Source organism: Chiroxiphia lanceolata, chromosome 8 (genome assembly GCF_009829145.1).
Source record: "Chiroxiphia lanceolata isolate bChiLan1 chromosome 8, bChiLan1.pri, whole genome shotgun sequence".
In the NCBI taxonomy this organism is placed as follows: domain Eukaryota; kingdom Metazoa; phylum Chordata; class Aves; order Passeriformes; family Pipridae; genus Chiroxiphia; species Chiroxiphia lanceolata.
This window is the reverse complement of record NC_045644.1, coordinates 7,914,735-7,934,135: the sequence shown is the minus strand read 5'-3', so window position 1 is coordinate 7,934,135 and position 19,401 is coordinate 7,914,735. Positions and strand designations below refer to the sequence as shown.

The 19,401-nt window shown below is 34.6% G+C and overlaps 1 protein-coding gene across 1 annotated transcript in view; it reads left to right on the top strand.

The window, feature by feature from the left end:
* Nucleotides 1-19,401, top strand: part of ATRNL1 (attractin like 1) — a gene marked incomplete at its 5' end in the record, with an annotated part of 477,341 nt that overhangs the window by 153,440 nt on the left and 304,500 nt on the right. The window contains 1 exon segment of the mRNA XM_032694659.1: nucleotides 17,220-17,272. Coding sequence (XP_032550550.1) covers nucleotides 17,220-17,272 — 53 coding nt within the window.

The window sequence follows — 19,401 nt, the reverse complement described above, 5'->3', positions numbered from 1 at the left end:
AAATCCATTTAAATTGAAATGACTAAGGGATTATTTGATGTGTTCTATATTTAGCATGTTTTTATATTATTAATAGCCATCATTTTCTGTCTGAGATAGTTGATTAAGTATACTCTAAACTTTGTTAATTTTTTTTTTTAAACTATAAAATTGTGTTTAAATCCAGTAGGACTTAAGTAAATTTGTCTCTTGAACTATCAGGGCATTATACAAATAAAATAAAGCATTACGATATTCCTGTCAAAATAAGTATTTCCCTTACTACTTCAGTATGTGGAAAATTCAAAATATGTGCTTAATGGGAGGTGAGTTGGAATTTAACCATCACAACGTATATTCCTTTACTAAATGTAACTGATGTAATACACTCCTCTTACACACTCCAAGTTTTCCTTTTTAAGCTGGACATAGCAAGTGTTCAAAGAGAATTTACAGTGAAAGTAATGTTTTTCAATAGATTCTCTTTTAAAGTTGTCATTTTAAAAGAAAATCAGGTCAAATGATGTGAAGATGATCGTGATTTTATAATTGACAGTTAACTGAAAATATTAGCTGTTACAGAGTTGTTTTCTGTTGAAAATCAGGTTTGTAATACTACAGTAAGTATTTGGTAGCCTTAAAATGGTTGTCTTGCTGATGCTGCTTAATCCAGCCAATTGACCACGTAATTTTGACAAGGACTGAGCAAAGGCTGAAGGGACTGTCTTTGTGTATCTGTTGTCAGGACTTGTGCTATCCAAGTCAATACATTTCAGTGGATGTACTTTTTATTTCAAGGGAAAACAGTTTTCTAAGGTAGATCCATCCTGAACATCCACATTTTCCTTATTTTCAGAGCACAAGTTCAATGTGTATAGTGATCCAAACATTTTATTCTTTTTAATTAAATAAGTCATGAATTTGACAACATAGGTTTTGTGAGTCTCAGGTTCTCAGTAGATCTACAGTGCTTGTGACTTTTCGAAGCTGTTGAAAATTCCTTCATTGTTCTCAGATCTTAAGCTGCTGATAAAATAGTATCCATCATGCAGTGTAGACCAGAGCTTATAGTTTACACCTGATAGGCCATTAGTATGGTAATTAGTAGTTGGGACAAGAGTTGTTAGAGTTCAAATAGACATCTGGTTTAATCAATTTGTCATTAAGCTAGTGCAAGTATACAGGTAGCAATGGGAAAAGAAAATACCATTGTGAGAGCTCACAGCTCTCTTACAAGCTATCAACACATAGCTAAGTTTGAAATTGAAATAGCACCTCTTTATCTTGCTTGATATGGATTGCTCAGTACTCAACTTTCACAAAATACCGTACCCTGTTTTGTTTTAAAATCTATTTTCAAAACCTTACAACTAAGTAAAACAAATGAAGCTACACTGTGATGAAAACCATGGTGATAGATATCTATCAGCTTCAGCTTGTGATATTTATTCATTTTGTATACTAACAAAGGGAAGAAAAGCAGGTTTTATACAGCAATAAGGAAAGGCTAGGTCAGGTGGATACCGCAGACACTACTTGTTAGAAATCTCCTGGTGATGGAAAGATAACGTTTCTTCTCCCCTTATGGTCTCTAATAGAAGTAATATGCATCTCCCTACTGCTGCTTTCATCTGTTGTCTCTTTCAGTCGATTGTATACCTTTACATATAGATGAAAATTTAGCTGCAATAGTTATATTTCTGGTTTTAAAGTTAGAACATTTTGTTTCACATTGTTGCCAGCTATTAGGTTTATATTGTTTCAGTAGTTGCTGAGAGTGTTAAAAGAATGCACATAAAAGATTAAAACTATGCATAGATAGAACTAAGAAATGTGTTTTGGTATTAAGGCATGGCAGTGAGAAATGTATTACTTCTCATTTCTTTTTCCATGAAGCTTCTGATAATTATATAGGCAGAGCACATCAATTATACAGTGTTAAATCCTGCTTAAAGAGCCCACAATTTGAGGAGCCTGCAAGTTACAACAGACTTGCATTCTGCTGCAGTTGTATGTGCAGACATCTAGAAGTCATGCAGGTTTTCTTATGTGTTGAGTCTTCTTTCCATTTCTTTTTTCCATCTCATATCTATGTCTGCACTTGTTGCAGAAGAGCCCATGTTCTCACGCTTACCCTGTCCCAAGTACAGGCAGTGCCAGAAAAAAAGTTGCCTAGAAAATCATAGATATTTGTATCATACTTTAACAATTAACATAAGGAAAAATAGGAGGCTATAAAAACTATATTGCTTGAAGTCCTCAGCAACTATGTTGTGGTTGAATTCCTGTTGTTCAGTTGATCACTGAAGTCTAATGTAAGGAGGAATAACCCATACTGTTATTCCTCCTTACTGCTGTTTTGTGTATTTAAGAGGGATATTTGTTACATTCCTGTTTAAAAATCTGGAGATAGACTATCTGGGATAATGGATTCTGCAGGCTGAACATATGTAAACATATATGCTTACATAAAGATCCTTTTTTTCTTCTTTGCCTTCATTCTTAGCCTGCATTATCATGTGAAAGACATAAAATAATCAAAACTTGAAAAGACAGTAAGTTAAAATAAACATTATTACTGAAAATAGTAGTATCTGTAGTATTTTACCTTTTATAATATAAACTCAAAACCTTTGAAACCAAAAGTAAATTCTGTCTCATATGCAAGGTATTTTCAGGAAATGGTAACTGATAAGGCAACAACAAATAGCATAAGACCAATTCTATCTGTACTCACCAGATGAAAGATGATAATGTTTAAATATTAGAAATGGTCTCTTACTCTTTTCTTCTTTTGTACCGAATAATCACCATCAGAAAGTATAAAATATAAATTAAGCTGTGTAACCTTTGCATGCTTTTTTCTTGTGGATGTATTGAAAAGTAAGTGGTATTCTTTATCTAGCTTACTAGATAATGGGGCTGGGGAGCTTGATTACAAGGACATCAATCCAAGAACCCTGATGATATCCTAAACTTCAGCAGTGAAGCCTGAGTACTTTATTAGATTATCACTTCAGAAGGATTGACTCACAGATTTAATTCTCCATCTCCATCTATTATGTTTATATTACAAAAAAAGAAATTTTTCAGCAATTTAAGAAAAGAACAAAGTACCAGAAGACACAGTAAATACTTAGCTAGGGAAACTGTTTTAAATAGTGTCAGGAGTCTGATTTAGAATCAAAGCAAACTTATAATCACATCTGAAAATTTGATCTGCCACAACACTTTTCTTAGTGTTGCACAGAGCAATGATAAACTTAAGAATACTGAATTACGGCAGGAGGCCAAAGGGAGAGCAGTGAGAATGGCAAAACAACATAAGAAATCTGTCCAAAAGGGCTCGCTGTCCTGGAAGAAAAGACTTTGGGCTGCTCACAGAGAAGTGATAAGAATTAAAGGGTAAAGGAACAGTCAGATATGCTGAAAGAGATTTAATAAATCAGATTTCATAAAGACGGTTTAACTTAAAAAAAAAATATTTGCCCTGGAAATGAGTTCTTACAAGATCTGTAGGGAGATAAGGGCAGCAATTACTTTCTAACAGATGCTGCAAAATGACTTTCTAATCCTGTTCTCCTTTAGACCATTTTATCCTCTCTTACATGTAGTGTTGATTTAATCACAGATTTGGACCCTGATTCAGATAAATATTTTAATACATGATAACACCTTGTTCCTTAAGTTTAAGAGGAAATATTTCCCTGATTTGGTGAGAACTGGGAAACATATGGTTTACTTTTACTTTCCCCTGCTCTTGGGAGGCTGGTTGTTAATTGCCATGTATGGAATAGCAGCAAGAGTTTGACAAAACAAGTTCACAAAGTCCTTTCCACTCCTGATACTTCACTTCTCTTCATTCATTCATTTTCCTTCTCTTTATTATTTTTTGTTGTTTTTTGTGCTTGGTAAAGATAAGGGGTTTTTTTGAGAAAAGGTCATGTTGAAGGTGACAAATGATGATTATAAGAAGAAAAATACATAAATCAAGAAAAAAATATAAATCAATCCTTCATGTTGAACAAAAAGATTGCCTCCTCTGTATTTATGAATAAAAGAAGAGGTAATAGCACATTTAAACAGATGAACAACTTCACTGCAGTTCAGTGCCAACCACGTATAAGTTAAATAACTCTAAGATTCAGAAGTGGGAATTATGTAAATGCAGTATTTGTGATAGATATGCGTTATTTTAATTTTTTTAAAAAAGAAAATGCTTTTATTGTTCAGTTGTACTTTAGGGTTTTTTTCTCCTTTTTTTCTCTTGTATTTATGCCACCCTGATGTGTATAAAATCAAATGCATTTTCCAACCCTGCTTTTAGTGTAGAAAAAGGCTAAAACTTCATGATGTTTTTGTTTTCTTAATGCTCTTGTCTTTTTGTCGTTGACTTTCATGAAACCTTTCCTGTGCCATTACTTTATTGCTTTTGCTCTTGCGTTTTTGGAAAATAGTTAACTGTGTGATTTAATAAATCATTTGACATTTACCCTTCAGAAGCTTTGGTTAGTGCTTTCCCTATCCTCAGTTTTTTAGAATTGCTTTTTGTTTTTCATTGTCTAGTCAATGTTCTTAAGTATTTCTACGTGGTTAAAGTTATGATAACATTACAGGTTGTTTTTAGACTTATTCGTTACGCCACGGGATGTTGATGGTCTTAATTGAAGTATTTGAACCTGTGCATACTCTCTGCCTGTCCTCAGCCTTTGACACTTAATTTCTTCAACCCAAGAATCTCTTGATTCTTTTATTTGTTATGTTTGCATCAGATGAACTTTTCTGCAACAGATGTAATTTAAGTACTGACCTTAAAATAAATAATGATGAATATTCAGCAAACAGTAGCTCTTTCATTGGGAAAAAAAGAATGAAAGAAATGATGACTAATGTCACTTTGTTATAAACATGGTAGAAGTTAAAATTGAATTATTTCGGTTAAATGCAGACCTAGAAGCAAAAAAGAAGCATGGAGTAGTACAACCCAGATGTTATTCTGACACATCTTCTTCCTCCATAGTGGATGTATTGAGCTATACTCCAGATATATCCAGATTTATGTGTTTCTAAATGGTATATTGTACCTGAAATTTTCTTCTGTTATGGCAGTGGGTTGTATGGTGCACATTTTGTTTTTAAAACCGAATATAGTTGTGAGATGTTTCTGTCAATTTGATATTTTGTCTTTTGAATGTGTGCTCATTTTTATTCCTAATATGAATATTAGGAATAAGCAAATCCAAGATTGCTTGTAAAACATTCTGCCATTCTAAAGTCACTCTTGAAGTAGAGCTTTGAAATCAGAGGGTCATTTCAGTTATATTTTGTTTAAAAATAAAATTTAGAAGGGAAACATAATATAATCATAGAGTGAATTATTTGGATTTTTTTTCCACTCTGATATTCCCAAAAGAGCATTCGCCTCAGAGTGCATCTCTCCACTGGGCTCTCAGTTGATTTCTCTCTCTTGTTTACATAAAATGTAAGAAGTACTTCATTTTTCTGGCATGATGGACCATTTCAGTCACCAGAATTGTGTTTCAATTGACATTAAAATATTTTGCATTTCTAAATTATGGATAATGTTACAAATTATAGCGTTGATTCTGCATAAATTAGAAACCCAATCAGAAAACAAGTGAGAAAAAAGACCTTGGGAATGCAAAGACAACTGAGGATAGGCTTGTGTTCTAAATATTCTTAAAATCATGTATATTAGTGACAAATATTCTAACTGAATTTTTCCTCTTAAATACTAACTTTGATATTATCTCTCAGTTAAAAAAACATTTCACAATATTAAAACCATTGACTAAATTATTGGACTGAGGGGGTTTATTATTCTTTGACTTAAGCAAAATGACTTGGGACAGATTTTCATGCTGGCTAGCAGAACAAATTTAATTCAAACTGAGATGAAAGGCGGTTAATGTAATTGTAGCCTATTATCCTATGCAGGCTTGAGTTAAGAAGCAAACCAACAGACAGCCAGAAAATGATGGATAGAAAATAGAAACGCTCAAGGCTGGTGAAATAGAGACTTGTGAGGGGATTATGCCGTAACTGTTCCCACACAATCTCTGCATCGGTAATATCCCACCTCTACCGTATGTCTGGATTGCTCAAAAGGATTTTTGTATGCCTCCTGAGTCCTCTTTATTTCTCTCTGACGTCAAAAAAAGGTCCGAGTTTAGTAAATTTCAGTACTTTGTAATCATGATTTTTTTTTTGCCCTTAATCTACCCCCTTCAACAGTCCTAGGGATGCCATAAAGCATTCTGTTTTCTCTTTCTTCTAAGCACCTTTTTCTTTGTTATCACACAGAGTGATGGCAAAGCGGTCGGCCACATAAATAGTTAAAGCGTTTGATCCTAAGCTCTTCTTTGGGGCTCACTGCTAGCAAAAAGATATTATTTTTAGTAGAGTATTTAGTTAAAAAGTAGTAAATAATATAATCAGCTCTCAGGTTTTTCAACTGTAAGAGTGGCTGTTTTTTTAGCCACATCCTTTGGATAGGATATTTCAGGTGATCAAATGGCTTTTTTTAGGACTGCATTCTGACAGTTTACCTATTTCTTGTTATTCAATTTTTTTTTTTTTTAATATATATCAAATTTTGCACTGCAAGCTTTTAAAAATAAAAAATACATGTCTTGGTCTCCTCAGAATATCTATAGAAAAGTGCTGAATTTTACAGGAATGTTTCAATAGCTTTGTTGCCATTGGCATAGCCAAGGAAGCAGAGAAAGCACATTCTTTCCTGTAAAATAACTGATCATACTTAGTGCAATAGATACATCTCAGGAAACTCTAGCAATGTCTCGTGTGATGCTTACAAAATACAGGAGATCAATTGCTGATCAGAAGTCCAGCTAAAGCTGCTGTCTCATAGCCTCTTTGTAGAGAGTTTGAGTCTTTGAGATACATGGGCTGGAATAATAAAATAGCTTTTAAAGGAGCCTAGGAGTTAGATTTCCCAGTCGTTCCCAGCTGGAATGCAAAAATTTTCTCATCCATTGCGACTTCTATCACCAGAGCTCTTATAGTATCTAAATAATTTATTTTCTTTTTTCCTTCTGACATTGTTTAGGATGAGATTTTGTGCATTTGAAAAATGCTTTATTCTGTGAACTGCCCTTTGGGAAGTCATTGGGATTACTTAAAGGCTTTGTTCTGTGCTGTACTCACACAGGAGCAAGCACTGCTCTCCATGGCAGTACTTTGCAGCCTGCCTATCAAACCCAATATAAACATAGTTTGAACTGATCAAAACTGACAGAGCAAAACTCCTGTTATGAATTATTTTACAGTACCTTGCCGTGAGGATCTAGTGTCATTTTAGTCAACTTTCTTTACCTTTGTTCCAGCCATTCCTTTTAAGTTTCTTCTTAAAGGGCAGATAACTTTTCAAAGAGGGTTGGCCGAGACTGGAAGTGTTGACAGATATAGTATTGTTGTTGCAACATAGTAATAGTTATTTCCACTTATCTAACACTTCATAAAGAAGTATCAGTATCATCTCTGCTGCAGGAAATTCATGAGATTATGTGCTATAATGGACTAATGGAGATTTGGGCTCTTCATAGGAAAGGGACCAGGGAAAAGCGGATGTTTGTATTTACTTTGATACTTTCTCCAGCCACCCAAACACTTTTCTGTGTTCTATTCTTAATAGATATTTCTGTATCTCTAGGATTGATATCTTTTTTAATAAAGTCAAATAAAAGATGGTGCATGTTAGATGAGGTCGATATCCTAGATATTACAAAGGACTTAAAAAGAGTCCAGACATGCTTGTAATGGAACAGTGGTAGGCAATAAGGCATGAATTTTATAGAGTTCACCATGCAGGGGTGGGGTAAAAAAAGTTCTTTCAGCCAGGAGAAGAACTACCAGAACAATATATTGGATAGATTTTGTAAATATTGAAATGATCTGATGGACAAAAATGTGGTATTAAAGACCAGCAGGACAAGAAGGAAGCTAGGAGTCTGGAAACTGCCATACCTCCATGTTTGGTTTCCTAATGATGCTCTCCTCGTTCCCTTGTGGTAATTTTTTGGAGGCTCAGCATTAATTGTTGTTCAAGAAGGAAGTATGATTCTCTGATAATTTCTGTCAATGCCATAGGAAATAGGTATGGTTAGTAAATATCCTGGACATGCTATCTGAATATCTAGTCAGAAAGTCTTAAGTCATCTAGGAATATTGAAAGTTACTTGAAAACATCACGTAAGAGCTAGAGTTTTTGCTTCTTAAAAGAATGATAGCTTGTGACTTGCAGTATATATTGTACTTAAACCTCTGTGATATTTATGCTTTGTTATATGTATTATAACATGTCATTAACACTTTAGAAGTTGTTGTTGCAGGTAGAGCAATTATTCGGATAACATGACTATTTTCTAAAATTCCTTAATACTGTATAGCTGATGTCCTAGAGGAAACCGTGACATTTTGACTTATTCATACCTTTGTCTTCATTTTGCATTTAGCATTCTTGAATGTCCACGTATAAACAGCATTTGGCCATTGCTAAGCTGCAATCTCCACTCCAAAATGTGCTTTGCTTCTGAATCGTCATTTTTGTCTTGGCTTAGTCAGAATTTCTCATTTTTTTTAAACATTAATTGCCATATTTTGATAAATTGTAGCCTTAAATTACGAGACAATGATCAAAGTAACCATACATAATTTGAAGTAGAAAGAGAAGTAACTTGCCTGTCTTTGTACTATCTTCTGAAAATTATAGTGTCTGTATGGCATCCTCAAATACATATTTTTGAAATTGCCTTTTCCTTAAATTGCCTCAAAATTATAGCCTTATATAAATAGCGATTTTGTTTAAAAAAACCCAATGCATCAAAAACAAACAAACCCCACCCCAGAATCTTGAGAACAAAGTAAAATGAGTGCAATGAACATCAAAGGTAAACAGATGAGAACTCTATAGCACTCTATAATGCTATAGCACTGAACTTTCTCCATCAAGATTGTAATTGAGTAGTTCTTTGCAATAATTGCCCTCAGAAACTGACTCAGATTAAATTCAACAATAATAAAATAGTCATATTAAAATGCACATTTTTTAGAAACAAGATATAAACTGTTTAATAGTTAAAGATACTTTCTACAAATACACCTAGTAGTGGTAAAATTTTACAATTCAGTAATGACTAACGAAAGTGCAGTAAACCACTTGGGACTTAGTGTGTGTATATATTTTTTTTTTTCATCCATTCTACTTGATGAAGCCATTTACAATACATTTACTCTGACTGTCAGGGCCTGTTAAAATATTTAATGTTGCTGAAGTGCTACCTCTCCTGCTCTTTTTGAGAAATGGTTTCTAAATAACAATATTCAAACATCCTTAGAAACTGCCAGAACATCAAGAACAGTGAATTGCTGATCGCAGAATCGCAGAAACAGTCAGGTTGGAAGGGCCTACATTGGGTCACCTGGTCCAACCTCCTCAAGGCAGGGTCATCGCAGAGCACATGGCACATGATTGCATCCAGGCTGTTCTGGAATATCTCCAGTGAGGAAGATTCCACAGCCTCTCTGGGCAGTCTGTTCTGAATAATCTATTGTTGATATTAACATTTAACACCTTTCAGCAATATATACCTTTTAAAAGAATGAAATATATAAATTTTGTGAAGTGACTTTTGCAAACTAAAAATTTAGGAGGAACTGCATTTCAGTTTAAGCAGTGATAAGTATTCATAAACTGTGGATGGTTAATTTTCTGTTTCTTCTTTCCAAAGGGAAAGAAATAGTTGAGAAAACTATGCTAATATTTCTTGGAGATGTGGTTCTGTTCAGTTTAAACATAGCCTCTTATTTTGAGCTATGGGATATTCTAACATTTACTTTCTAAGGGCTGGAGCAACGTCTGAAATGTCTGATATAGGTCAAAATGAGAGAGAAGAAATGTGTGTATTTCTCCTCCCTGACTTTGAAAGAACAGTGACTGATAAGAGGGAAGTCTGCTTTTCCAAGTTCACCTTTTTACGTATATAAAAGTTTTTACATCATTGCCAAAAATATGGTCACTTGTAGAGAAAGGAGAGTGCCAGAGGTAAAGGGTAAGGTCATGGACATGAGATTTTTCTTGTTCAGAATAAGTGGTATCAAATCATTCATATGTGAAATCCATTGATTCACGTGTCTGATTCATGAAGATTAACAAAGATAACTTTTTGTCCAGCCAGTTCCAAATGATGGCTATAGGTTACTTAATTCTCATATAGAAGAGATGCAAATAGAATCTAGAGTTTATTAGAAAACTTAACTTTTTTCTCTTAATTATATAATTATATGATAAGTGACATCTGTTTGAATGCTTATTTTCTCCTGCATTGCAATGGATATCGTTATTTGAAATATCTTTCAGTCAAGGAGTATATAAGAGCTCCATAATAGTAATTATTCTGGATCTTTTAGGGAAGAAGTATTTGCAAAGCAGGGAGGGGTCTGAAAGCTTTGCTAAATTGAAAGCTTGCTCATGAAGGATATTTTACTTTTTCTTTTGATGAGATCAGCCTAGATCTAAAAAAAGAAAAGGCATTGCTGGCCTAGGCCTTTTTCATGAATTATATGAGGAGGAGACTAATTAATCTGGAGGAAAAACATTGTCTCAAGACATAGTTATATGCACTTACAAGAAAAAACAAATAAATCATTTCCCCACATTATTAAAAAGTCCTAACTGGAAACATAAATCCTAGTACCTTTTACCCATTTAGGTTATCATTATCTTAAAAGGTAGGCTGATAATTCTTTATATCTGAAGTTACTCATGACTGGAAGGATCTTGGCAGTGTGAGAAGTGGAAATGTCCAATTTTTACATTAGAACCAAAGATACGTTATTGTAACTCAAAAAACCTGAGAGATCTCTGACTGACTGACATGACAGTGGATAGCATTGGGACAATATAGTACATAGTACGATGTCAATGCAGTTAAGAAGTAGACCCTTAACTATCAGAGGGATATATTTGAATTTACAGATTATTAGTTCGTGTATTTCATGTTTTTCACTTCAGCAAAATAAATATTATATCACAGGATAAAAATCCAATAATAATTAGCAATGAAACCTATTCTCTACAAAACACAAATCAGTCATTAACATTGCTGATCTTAAATATGGCATCTGCGCTCAATTATTGCATCTGAATCTTAGCACTTCTGTGGAAGAATGATGCTGCTTCTGAATCTTTTAAACATTCTTGAACTCGCAGTATGTGGCACAGGCTGATGTAGCTTAACTGCTGGTTGTGAGGTCACTAACTTTCATTGCTGTTGACCATGTCTGTTGTTGAGGGTTAGGTGATGTGGTTGTTCTTTGGTAGTTCTGTGTAAAAGGTGTTGAAGCCAAGCAGGCCTAAGGCAAGACCTGAGTCTTGACCACACATAAGTGTGAATCAGGGCATCAGGTATCGGTCACTCCTTGTTCTGGACTAGTTGCCAACCTCAGCTGTTCTTGGGTTATTGCTTTCATCCATGAGTAACCACTCTTGAGCTGAAAATCTGCAGTTTCTGTGGGATCACTTCCAAAATGTTATGAATTACAGCCAGTTATTGACTGTAGTTAAGCATATACCTCAGCTTATTTTCTCATTGCTGGAAAGGTACTTTGAGAATAGGAAGTCTTGCATGATTTTCAAGAAGGGGTAATCAAGAAGCAGTGTAAATACTCATACTGAGCTCAGTGTTACTACATTATTATTAATAAAGGTGCATTAACTATCTCGTAAGTATCTGCAAAAGCTGCAGTCACATCACCATGGGCATGCTTTTAATGCTCAGGATGCAGTAATATATAGTAGTATGTAGTAATTCTTCATAGTCCTTTTATGATGTCACAGGCATGTGACAGAGAAGTCTTGTGTTTAGCCTTACAAACACTGTTTGAACCTCAGTTGCAAGGTGCCTCAAATAACCAAATTTTATATGTTAGATAGCATTCCACTATTCAACCCCACTCCCCTATAACATCATACCACTGCAGTACTAGGAAAGTATAAGTACTTTCAATAAAGTATAAATAAACCAGAAACCTGTTGTGCAAGATCAGTAATTGGGGCAAGGAGATCAGAGGCAGAAATCAGTGATGGAGAACAGCAGCAGCAAGACCACTGGTTAGATTGGGAACAGCCTGAGAAATTAAGGCTGGGACAGAGTTGAGCAGTAGTCCTAGAAGATATTCTTACTCATCTAAAAGCTGGGACAAGTCACCAGTCAGGGACCAGGGATCCTCTGCTAAAGCAGTCCATTGGTCTGAATTTATCAGGAACCTCTTGTAGATAAAACGCTGAGAACCTGGGCAAAAATCCCAGGCCTGTTTATGACCAGCTATAGATCAGAAAGGTGACAGCTCTTCTCCACACACTATGAAAGTGGTCTGTTAATTTGCAAGGACAAAATATGAGGTAAGGATCATAAATATCTGTATTATCTAATATACTATAACTTTGTATAGTTGACAAACCTTAGTATGGGCCAGAACAAGAGAAAACTGTCTCAGCAGGAAACCAGTTGAATAAAATAATATTGTCTGTTAGTGGTCTGACATACATTTTTGCCTTCCCTGAGAGTTTAGCATTATAAACAAACTCAGTTGGAGGAAAGTCCATCTGTACTTAGGTTACTTTTCCCATGTTCCTCTATTTTTGCTTCACTTTTAATTGAAAGGATTTACCAATTAGTGATGGCAGCAGAAATGCAGAAAGTCCTGCCTTCACTGTCAAAGGTTAGATGAATTGTTATAAGAAGGTTGTCACATGTTCAAATCACTCATCTAGAAAGCCGTGGATCCAGGCTGGTGTTATACTGATTGTTTTCTTTAGGTGAGAAGCCTGAAGGTATACCCTTCCTTCAGGGACATACCAGTAAGCACAATAAAATTAAACATATATATGTTCCCCTCTGCCAGTTCCTTAGCTTTCTTAAGTTTGCGAGATACAGATACAGTGCACAAGACGATACACATTACTAAGCTTCAACAGAAGTTTATTTATAAACTCTATCTTACAAAGGAGCGTTTCATTCACTAAAAAAATCCAAATCTGGAAATCTTACTGTAAACATGTACTCATTTCCATACATTTATTGTATTGAAAGAGAAAGCAAGAAATTATCACTCACTTGGTTGTAGACATGAGAAAAATTATTTTTTAATGCATTTGTCAATAACTTTTATTTTGAACTTCCAGAAAATGTGGAGAGAAAAAAAGAGAGTGGAAGAAAATGGTTCAGTTTTGAAAGGATAATTGAGAGAGAGGTTGGGGAATCAGTGTTAATAGCAGGCCATCCAAAGGTCAGTGAGCCTGATGAATTGAATACTTTTATATTGGAACAAACCATAGAACTTGTACACAACCTAGCAGGAGCTTTCCTCCATTTGTCCTTGTAAATGGGAGCTGTGTCTTTGGAGTCATGCCAGAGTGGAGCTGCTCATTCATTATTACCACTTAAGGCAAATGGTCATAGCCCTGTGGCACGTAAAATAATGAGTGTAGCTCCCATTTCTCAGATATGATGCATATATTATGCTTCACATATGGTCAAATGTGTGCTGGTTTTAGGAGAAGGTACAAAAATTACTACAATGAGTAAAGCTCTTAAGGAAGCAATTCAGCAAATAGGAAATTTTGTAATTGGAACCATAATCAGTGACTAATGCAGAGCAATAGGTATGTTAATAAAATAGGATAGGATTAAAAGGCAAAACTAAATTTAATCAGAACCCAGCATACCTGCTCATGTGAATAATTTTAGATGTATCCTTAATCCTATTAGTTTCATCTTTTCCCTCCACTGAAAACTGAGTGTTTAAATAGTATCTTCCATTTGAATTGAAACAGGCTTCCCTAACTAGTAAGAACTTCACCTCATGTTATTCCTGATATACATTATGAAAATGTTCTGCATGAAAGGTCTGGCAAAAAATGGCATAATAACCAGCTGTTTTAATAAGATGGCATAAAAAGAATACCGATAGTGGGTGAATTTTATGCCACTTCAGGTGCTGTGTGCATGCAGCCCTGGATGGACCCAGCATGGATTTTCCACCAGTGTGCTGTACAGATTCTGTCCGGAGAGAGGGACCTCCTCCCTCCCATATCGTGATACCTTTTCTCTTGGGTGCAAACACAGCCATGTGTCTTCTCCTGACAAGCTGGAAGGTTCTCTTGGATAACACCAGCACACAGCACAGGCTGGCATTGGGCCTTCCAGGACCAGTAGGTCAGACATGCCTTACCCAAGTTTACCACCTCCTTGAGTACTGTTACTCCCATGAGGCTCCCAACACAGAGAATATAATATATATGATAATATATCAAAATAATTTGCTGTGGTTTAATTCACTGTTCTTTTTTATTATGCATATTTTATCATTTCATCATATGTTATACTGAAACAACTGAAATGCCTGGCTCTAAAATTACATTGCCATTTTATTTTCAAGACATTTGAAGGTCACTTCTATAATTGTCAGGGAATTAGTAATTATTTGGATTCAAATGAATACTTATGAATACTTGTACATTACAAAATATTTTGTACCTAGTAATTTTTGTATTAACCATTCTTTTGTGTGTTCTTGTAAATTGTGAAACCTGTGATGCATTAGATGGAATTTACAGATATTTTTATTTTATGTATTCATGCTTGGGGTTTTTTTCTGTGATATAAATAGAAATAAAAATACCAAAAGGGTATATGTGATTTGGGAATTCCCTGGGTTCTAGTAGTTATTGATCCACAGCAGATGGTTTCATCTGATTAGAAGTGCAGCTGAATGGAGAAGGGAAGCTATATGGAAACAGGTGTCTTTTTTTCATAAAGATTTTCAAGATTTAAAAAAAAAAAAAAAAAAGTCATTTAGTCCCTGGGTCAAATCACCACAGGTGAGTGGTGTAGCTGGCCAAGACTTCTCAGTAGAACTTATTTAGTTTCTCCCTATGGAAAGTTGTGCAACTTATTGTTACTGAGAGTTGGATATTGCTCTTCCATAGATCAGTACCGTTAGCACTGAGCAGTAGGGTAAGTTTCTTAGTTTCTTGCCTTCATCCTCGGACTCTAAATGCAGTTATTTTTTAATACATTTTTTTTTTTTTGGCTTCAGGTGTAAACCCCAAACATATTCTGAATTCTGCCTGCATTTAACATTCTACTTTGTCTCTGAAACAATTCTTCTTCTCCTCTTACGTTCCTCTCTATCATGTTGTTGTAATTTACTGTGTAATATAGTGTCTCATTTATGTGACAATCTTACATACAAGAAAGGGAAATTCTTTTAAGCTCTTCATTCGAAAATGGTCCTTTTCCCTTAGCTGTCTTTCAGAATTCCAAACCTTAAAGACACTTTCAGACATTAAACTATTTTTAGAAACCTAATCTATTTGAGTAGCAAGCTGTTCTCTGAAGAATTTTGTTAGTGTTTTGTGATGTTTAGAAAAAACCTATGTCAAGAAGACCAATATTATTACTTGAGATGGTTTTCTCCTTTCCAAGTACATGCAAGAGACTTACTTCGGGATCAGACTCTCTTTTAAATTCTGTGGAAAGGATTGTAGGGCTGGAGCGTCTTTATGAACAAGACCATAAGTTGTGTGCTACAGTTACACTTGAAGCACAGGGTTGTTTCTATTTCTTGGAGATTCATTATTAAAATAATTATTTTCAAAAAGTGTTGTATTTCTTTATAGTTGACCCTGCAAAGAATTCTCATGCTCATGTGAGATCGGGAGTGGGCAAGGTCAGAATCTAGAACATCTGTTTTTCCACTTTTCCATTTTAGTGCTACTGTTGATTATTTTCTTTATGGCAGTGTTACAAAGGGTCAGGGAGATTATGTGCTTATTAATAAAAATCAGCACGTTAAGAATCACCAGTTGGAAGCTATTGAGGAGACCAGCAGAAATGCAAACATTACAGTACAGTCTGCGACTTGTTGAATTATATGACATCCAATTTGGAAGGTATTTTTAATATTACTCAAAAATAAAATAACATAAAAAACCCCTTGCAAATTAAGTTTCTTAGAATAAAGTAATGGAAAGGTAGTCCAAGATATTAAATGATTCAGATTTCCTCTGGGAAAATATTTATATGAAATTTAATAGGCAGGGATTAGCTTTCTCTTTGTTTAATGAATCATTCTGTATATTTAATAGAAAACTATAATCTTGCTGGAGACTTCTGTGAAATAGCCAAGAAAACCAAAAGCAGGTTAATCATTTTCTATTGAGATACTTGGTGTTTTTAGAGTAATATTATATAACTGAATTTGATCACTCTGAATTTGTGTAGGATATTTCATCTCTCTGAAAAGAGCTATATATCTTATCAATAAGAAAGCTATTTCTTCAGCTTTTATCATGTGTACATCTTGTCAGCAGCATCAGTGTATTGTATTCAATTTAAATTTCAACTGGTGCCCTGGGTGGTTGATGAAGGGGAGCAATTGTTTCTGAAGTTCATCGAGCTGAGTAGCTGAGACACTGCTGTACTTGTGTGCCATAGTCCTGGCTACAATTCCTGGCCCCAGAGCCCGGTTCCATGGTCTAGTTGCAGCTGCATAATTTAGGAGCAGCCTCTCTAGAAAAGACAGCATAGCTCTGGATCCCCCCTAGGTCCTCTGTGGTGCTGTGGAAATATATTAAATGTTTTATGCTTTGGGGATACTTTGGATTGGTTTGTTGTTGGGGTTTTTTTCTCTGTTATTATGGTGTTATTTTTGGTTTTGTTTGAAGAGTTAGTAGTGTTTCAGGGCTGTATATGTTGGAGGGGGACATATTTGGGACACTTTATGCAAGTCAGTGATCCTTCTGGTGGATGCTCAGCTGTTATCTTGGGGAGGGCCAGATCAAAACCAGATGAGGGAGGAAACTATCACTGAGGTTACAGGGATAAAGAGATTCAGTGCTTGGATCCAGCTGCCTGGCTCTCCTTTGTTCATACATGCCTGTGCTAAGTCCTACAATAGGCACTGACTTAAGGCATATGACTGGAGTTCCTTATTCAAGAGCCTGGTCACTCTGGTGTCTCCAGGAAGTACCACATCCTTATTAACAACTGTATAAAATACTTTCTATTTGCATGTATTTGTGCTACTAGTAATGAAACCCATGCTATTTGAATAAATATTTTAGGTACGTTTTTATTAAAGTTATACAGTGTTTAATGGGAACGTTTGGTTTTGTCTTTTTTTTCCCCCTGCAGCTGTGACTCTGAAAATAGGTATCTTGGAAATCCACTTAGGGGAACATGCTACTGTGAGTACTTGTATTTTTAATGTTACATACTAAAATGTTGGTTACAAATTGTGTGATAATTTTATTTTGTTGGAAGACCAAAATATTTTTCTTGAGATATTCTGAAGTTGAGCACATTGATATTTTGACTGGAAAATGAAATGCCCCGTTGGGCTTCTCTTACTTTGTCCACAGGAATACAAACTGAAGTCTTCTAAAAGTTGATTCCTTACAGCTAGCTTAGAGGGACTGACCAAGGCATGGAGTTATTCTCTGTATCTCAGCATATGTGAATGAAAGGAATAGAAATTGTGTCCTTGATTAAAAGACAGAATCTGTGGTAGGGAAATGAAAATAAGCTAAACAGCACTATTCCCTGGGGACATTATGAATGGTTTATCCAGTCCGCCTCCCAGGGACAGGATACACAGCTGCTCTCCACAATATCATAAAATGATACTGTGTGTTGTCTCCATGTTCTTAATGTTGTGGAAAAGGTGCCTCTGGCACATTTACTTTAAAGCATTACAGTTTTGATAGTCATAGGGAAAGACCTGAAGGGATGAGAGTGGTTATTACCCATGTGCAGAAATCCCTTAGTGAGCTGTGCCAATTTTGCTGTGCCAATATCAATGTTAAATAGTAATTTTAATCATCATAAAAACAGATGGGATGTTGGAGAACACTGTTTTACCTTTTGTGACTTTTGCACATCCCATCTTAATGTCAGAAAATTGGATCCATTTGTCTATTGTTTCTGACATCATTCCTACATCAAACTTGAATTTATACATAAAGACATATCACTGAACATATTTATAACATCTGTTCTGATTTTTGGCCTTGCTTTTTAACATTTCTTTTTAGAACATGCACAAAAGCTTTACTTTAGAATATCTCTAAGGCATCATTTACCTAATAAAGTAATGTTTCTTGTCTTAACTAATCTGTCTTTCTCACCCTAAATACTTTGCATCTGCAAGGTACATTTTACAGAATAAAATAGACACATACTATCTTATGGATGCTGACGTATCTCTAGGCCTAAAACATTTATTCCTCTTGCCAGCTATTAAAGAAATTTGGTGTGGGTTGTTTAGATTTTTTTTTTTTTCTCTCAGACAAGTTAAATTCAAATGTAATACTTTAAACTAGAACATGAATTTTAAATGTTGTAGACTAAGTTGAAAATTCTCCCTGGAGCTGTGTCCTAAAGATACTGTTGATCAATAAAATCGGTTCCATTTGTTGTTTTTTTTCTTTTGATAAGAAATGCTTCTTATTTCAAAACAGAAATTTCAGTATTTAGAAGAATAATTTTTTTTTATATAATATTTTTTCTATGTTTAAAGAAATATAATGAGTACATGAGAAGTTTGTGCTCTGATGATACTGCTGTTTTGGATATGTATGTCAATGTTTATTTGTCCTTTAAAAATAAATTTTATTAAATTTAAGAGATGGAAAAGAAATGACAGTAATGAGATTTGTAGACCTGGGGCACCTCAATGAAAAACTGTATTTTTTTTGCTATCATTTTTCAGGCTGGGTCTATAAATCATGTTGGAGACAAATTGTACTATATTCAAGATGTCCTTTCACCTTTAACTCACTACTAGTATTTGTCTTCTGTCAGATTTCAAAATATTTTAAAGATCTTGTTGTTTTGAAATGCTAAATTTTCATTTAATACTTTCAACCACTTACGTACCACATATAAACAGTTTTCAGAGTTATTTTATCTGGAGATAACAGGAAACATGTGCTAATTAAAAATAATGGAATTCTACATTTCTTATATTTAGTGAATGGTGCATCACAGTAGGAAATAATCTGTTAATTTATGGATAACTGAGTGACCTAAGATCTCAATGACAATTGCTTATCAGCACAGTCCATTACCTGTTAAATCATATATTAAAAAAATATTTACATCACAAAGAGATGCTCCAATTTCTTATCTATATAAGTATTTTAAAATATGGCATTACAATGTTTCAGTTTTGTACAAGACAGACGTTTGGATGGTATTTTTTCTGTGCTTATTTCACTACTTATTAGAAACTTTTTCTTTAGACACTTCTATTGTTTCTTCACTTCTTGAAGTGAAGAATATTCTCATTTTTTACAACACAGGAATAGTTGTTGCT